The sequence below is a fragment of the Lactuca sativa genome, chromosome 4, assembly GCF_002870075.4.
Source record: "Lactuca sativa cultivar Salinas chromosome 4, Lsat_Salinas_v11, whole genome shotgun sequence".
Classification (NCBI taxonomy): Eukaryota; Viridiplantae; Streptophyta; class Magnoliopsida; order Asterales; family Asteraceae; genus Lactuca; species Lactuca sativa.
Window position 1 is genome coordinate 128,150,202 of NC_056626.2, and position 6,000 is coordinate 128,156,201.

General features: G+C 33.1%; 1 protein-coding gene across 1 annotated transcript; it reads left to right on the forward strand.

Moving 5' to 3' along the window:
* The first annotated feature begins 3,757 nt into the window (after positions 1–3,757).
* LOC111911798 (uncharacterized) lies at positions 3,758–5,563 on the forward strand. Its single transcript, XM_023907537.2, has 4 exons — positions 3,758–4,793; positions 4,884–5,279; positions 5,358–5,368; positions 5,450–5,563. The coding sequence occupies exons 1-4, from the start codon at positions 3,758–3,760 to the stop codon at positions 5,561–5,563; spliced, it is 1,557 nt and encodes a 518-aa protein (XP_023763305.2).
* The last annotated feature ends 437 nt before the right edge of the window (positions 5,564–6,000 follow it).

Sequence of the window (6,000 nt, forward strand, 5' to 3'; positions counted from 1 at the left end):
GATTGATCGATCGAGTATTTTGGCTTTGGAAGATTTGGAAAAGACAAATTGGGCTCAAACTGAAGAAAACTTGAAGATTTGTGGGCTACAATCTAATGAAGAAAAAGTGGACCAGTGGGCTAAAACCACATGGACCATTTTTGATGTTTTTTAGATGAAAATGAATAGTTATAGAGGTTTCAAATCAATATGATGTAAGAAAAATATTTCTTATATATATATATATATATATATATATATATATATATATATATATATATATATATATATATATGGTTAGGATCAAATATGAATCACAAATATTATGTGAATGTATAACCAAATTCTAGCCATTAGATTAAAAGAATGAAGGGTTGTCATTTTAGGGTGCATGTTATTAACAAGAGATATCATTTACTATATAACCTACACTTAACTTCTTATTAATGGAAAAATATGACAGTTTTAATAAGAGAGAGAAATAAACATTAACTATATTTTAGACAAACAAGTTAAATTAATTAATAAAAAATCAAACAATTATATATTCAAATTAATATTTTTTATGAATCACCAATTAAACGTGTGTATTCATCAAAAATTTAAATTACCGATTATTAGAAACATTATTAGAAAATGTTAGATTTATATGTATATGATAATAACATTCTTGAAATAATTGGGCTTTATTTCTTCACGTTTATTCATTATTACGCATACAATTCATTAATAATACATGAATATAGTTTAATGTGTTTTTGACTACTCCCCAATATTAAATTAAAGATTATGATATATCACAACAATTGTTAGGAATCGATTTTTTTTAGTTAAAGTTTCATGATTGATGACGAGAATGGTTAAGAATGATATTTTAGTACGACATTCTTGAAGAATCAGAATTCATTCTTTAAGAATCAAAGTTAATTCTTTAAGAATGCACTGATTGATAAATTTATTTTAATCACTAAACAACTATTTTCATGAGAAAAGAAATCAATACGTAGTTGATAGATATGTGTGTTTGTATTCTTTCAGAATATATGTTAAAAGATTTGGATACAAGCTCAATTATAGCATGACGTTCGTTAAAAACAAAAAAAAAACAATCTATTACTATTATCTGAGAATGAAAGGAATAACATTCTTAAAGAATAACAAACAATGTGTTCTCCCCTGAATCGATTACAAGTATGGTCAAATGGTCAATGTGTGTGTTGTGTATTCTAATAGAATCAAAATGACTAAATAATAAACATAACATAAAAGAAAATGAAAATGATATCAATGAAGCAAATAAAGAGTAAAAATTAAGAATTTTGGATACATGGAAGATACCCCATCTGATTAATTAAATTAAAAGGTTTTTGATGAGGATGACTATTAGGAAGAAGGCCCGGAAGAAAAAGTCCTAATGAATATTCTTCAAACGCTCTAAAACACATTATTTATATATGTATCAGTAAAACATGTTCAAATTAAAGATATATTCTTCTGTGGTGAAGTAACTGTGAAAGCTTTAAGAAGATGAAACTCTTATAACTGACAAATGATTTAAGGGAATTTCCATAATTATTAAATTTTATTTTTGGTTATTAAAATAATTGTATGTAAACTTCCGATAATACATTTGGATGGTGTCCACAATTGGTCACACATTCACACGATACTTAGTGTTTATATATGAACTTAACTCTTTTTTTTTTCTCTTTCTCTCTCTCTCTCTCTCTCTCTCTATATATATATATATATATATATATATATATATATATATATATATATATATATATATATATATATATATATATATGGGACGGTTCCCTTGAGATTAAAAAAAAAATTAGAGATCTTGAGATTGAACTTCAGCCATGTATTTCTTACTTGCCGCTCTAACGCTCCAGCGTACCGACAGCAGCGGACTATGCCTAATCATAAATGATTATATAACAGAGAGGTATAATCATATATGATTATGCATGTTTATACATATATGTTTAATCATAAATGATTATACATATATGTCTGTTCACAGACTGAGTAATCATATATAATTACGACTGTTGGTGGCAAAAAAGGTGGTGGTGACAAAGATAGCGGTGGTATAAGTAATGGAGGCGACAGTGGTGAAGTCGGCTGGTGTCAGAGGTGGTGGTAAGGGTGGTGGCGCTGGCAGTTATGGTGGTGGAGGATAAAGGAATGGGCGACGCTGTGTAATCATTTATGATTATTGCAGACCTGCCGCGCCGGTACGCCGGAAGGTTATTGCGGCAGATGTGAAATACGTGGCTGAGGTTGAATCTCGATATATATATATATATATATATATATATATATATATATATTTATTTATTTATTTATTTATTTATTTATATAGATTCTTAGTTAATACTTGTGTTAATTCGTTAAATGCATGATGACAATAAAACCATCATCATTATTTTTTGAAAAACAAGGCTCGATAGCATGACAACTTGCTTTTTGGCATAAATAGAAAAAAAAGATAATGGCTTTATTACATTAAAAAAAAATCAATAATAGTTTTTTAAGAGGATGATGACTTTGATACTTACCCATTTTATTTTTTATAACATCTGAACAATACGATACGACCTTCATGTATGCGAAGGTGGTTCGTTGCTATCATGGTTGGTCACAACCATCATGCACACCATCATGTGTGCAACATGTTGGTTGTGACGTGGTTGATTTTGGTCATGACCACGAAAAAGGACGACCAATGAAAGAGGAGATCTAGTGGAAACATTCAATATCTAGTGGAAACTTCAAAAATGGTCCCTGTGGTTTCCAAAAATATCAAGTTTAATCCCTAAGTTCAAAAATCCTCACAGACGGTCCTTGTGGTTTCAAAACTTTTGACATTTGGTCCTTCCAGCTCACTCCGTTAGCATTTCACAGTTAACTCATTTTTTAATAAAATATTGCAGAGGTAATTTCGTCATTTCAGTTGTAACGTTCTCTCTTTAATATGAAATGATTACCTATTGCTTGCACATCAATACCCGTCCCTCTCCCAAGAAGATAACCAGTTACATCTGTATTCATCGGGTTCATTCCCATCGTAGAAGTAAGAACATATATTGGGATTTAGGGTTTTAAGCCGCATGAATTGCAATGGTGCTATCAAAATGGTGTTTTCGAGAAAAAATTGTAACCGTGGAGGACTTAGGAAAAAGATATGGTACAATACTACAACAAAACTTGTTTTTTCTTGGTCTATTGTGTTGATGTAAGGAAATCATTGATTTTACTCTTGTTTTTTTTTTTTTTTTTTTTTTTTTTTTTTGTGTTTGCAGAAGGTTATGACAACTATTTCATGTTGAATATACACTACAGCGGTGTCTTCACCAATGCACCTGGAAGGAAATACGTTGATGGTGTTGTAGCATATGTAGATGATGTTGACACTGATTTATTTTCAGTTCATGAGCTTGACGACATGGTTCGAGAACTAGGGTACAAAACTGAGCAAACCCTTTACTACCATTTCTGTATCCCTGAATACCCTTTGGACTATGGCTTAATGCCTTTAGGTAATGATCAAGATGTACTTAAAATGGTATCATATGTCCCTAAACACAGACTTATTAGGGTGTATATTGAAACTGGTTAGACAAGGGTAGCTAGTTATTACAAGTCTCCTTCTAAAGTTGTTATTGAAGAGTTGGAGCCTGATAGTGTGTCACCTGAAATGAATCGAAAGAAACCTTGTAGGAGAGAAGCATGATCATGTAGTAGAAAGCTTGATCTAAACAAGTCTATGAACTCTGATTATGAGCAGTCACAAGTGTTAGATGTTGATGAAGGCCATGATTACTCAAAGAGTATTCTACCATTTATAAGGTCACAAGGCAAACAAAGTCATGTCATTCAAGAGGAAGTGGTGAATCATGAAATTGAAACTCAAGAAGAAGTGATCACTAGTGCAGTTGAAACTAAAGAACCATTGGGAACTTACCATGTACAGGAACCAAGCTGCCAAGCTGATGATGAAGCTAATACTACAACAGTTGATGACTATGAACCATTTATAGAGGATTACTCACTTTATGCTGATTATGATGCTGAGTTTAATGTTCAAACTTCATTTGAACAACAACTAGAAGTGGATTATCTAGAGGGTATGGTGAGTGATGATAATGGAGAGGCTTTCTACTATGAGAGTGACCATGGTTCTGAGGACAGTGGAGATGATTCTGATGACAGTGAATACAATGTGGACAAGTCTAACATACAATTTGATGTAGATGTAGACATGAGTGAATTCCATAATGCTGTTGATGTAGATGAACATGGAATCTTAAACAATCATTTAAAAGATGAAGGGATTGACATGGTTGATGATGAGTTGGAAGTTATTGCCACCGATGATTATCAATTTGCAGGATTTCATGAAGATGATAGGAAGAGACTGCTAAAAGAGTTGAGTAAGTCAAGTACATGCTCACAGAGAGGTCATGTTAAACCATTTCAGATTGGACAGGTCTTCAAAACCAAGCTTGATGTTAAAAACTACATGAACTCACATGCTGTAGCAACAAGGAGGTCTTTATACCTAGCCAAAAATGACAAAATCCGGATTAGGGTGAAATGTAAAGGTGTTGTAAGTAAGCCTTCTAAATTAGTTGATGGTGGTGGCCCCTCAAATAGAAGAAGGGAAAAGTGCAAGGGTAAAGATGTAATTGCCAATAAAGGTACATGTCCATGGGCAGTCCAAATATCGAGGGCTAATGAAAATCAGGATTGGTTGGTGAAAATAGTACAGGATGAGCATAAATGTTTGCAAACAAGGGCGGGTAAATCTTGCACTTCCAGATACATAGCAAACTTAATTGTTCAACAAATACAGAGTAACCCTAAAATTCCAGTGAAAACTTTACATTAAGATTTGTGCAAGAAACTGGAGGTAGGAGTGCCATTGCAAAAGGTTGCTAGGGCAAAATCAATGGATGAGCGTATCATTAGTGGGGAATACCAAGTACAATATGGGCTTTTGAGGGATTATGTGTTGGAGCTACTCAGCACTAATCCTGGTACAACTGTTCAGATTGATGTGTATCCAGAAACCTCCCTGTCTATTACCACAAGAACTTTTAGAAGAATATATGTCTGTCTAGGTGCATTGAAGTTAGGATTCAAATCTGGGTTAAGATATTTTCTAGGTTTGGATGGTACTTTCATGAAGGGCCCTTACCCTGGGAAAGTGTTAACTGTTGTAGGGTTGGACTCAAACAATGGAATATACCCTGTAGCATATGCAGTGGTAGAGACAGAATCAACAAGTAGTTGGACCTGGTTCTTGGAACTGTGAGGAGAAGATCTGGATCTGGGACTAAATTCAAACTTTACATTCATTTCAGATAGACAAAAGGTGTGTATCACCTAACTATTTTTATTACCTTTTCTAAATACATTTGGTTAATTGATGTTGCATACATTGACTTTTGTTTAGGGAATAATACCAGCAATGGAGAAGGTATTCCCTAGTGCAGAACACAGGTTCTATTTGAGGCATATCCAGGAAAACATGAAGAAACAGTGGAAAGGAAAAAACTTAAGTGACTAGCTTTGGGAGTGTGGTAGAGCAACAACAGTCAATCATTTTAACAGAGCAATGGATGAGTTAAAGAAGATCAATGAAGAGGCTCATGCTTGGGTGTGTAAGATCCCAACAAACACTTGGGCTAAATCTCACTTTAGTGGTAAGTTTCTAGAAATTTATTGAGAAATGTTAATCTTCCCTGTTGTGTGTTTACTATATGTGTAATTTGATGGGTTTTGGTCATAAGACATCCTATGTGCTCATACAAACCCTAAAGCTCGGATCTAGGTTTCTCTATTGTACATACTTTGAATCCAAGACTTTGAACCCTAATTCTAGCATATGGAAATCAGAATTCACATGTAAATAGGTTTAAGAACATACCTTGATTGTTATGTAGCAATAACAATCCAATTCCTCCTTGAATTGACCTTGGAAAGCAGAGAGTCACAAGTGTCACT

What these genes read in the sequence shown, in the direction of transcription:
- LOC111911798 (XM_023907537.2), top strand. Translation starts at nt 3,758, where the DNA reads ATGAACTCTGATTATGAGCAGTCACAAGTGTTAGATGTTGATGAAGGC. An exon ending in ATGTTTGCAAACAAGGGCGG is followed by an intron (nt 4,794 to 4,883) that starts GTAAATCTTGCA and finishes CTTTACATTAAG; the next exon opens with ATTTGTGCAAGAAACTGGAG.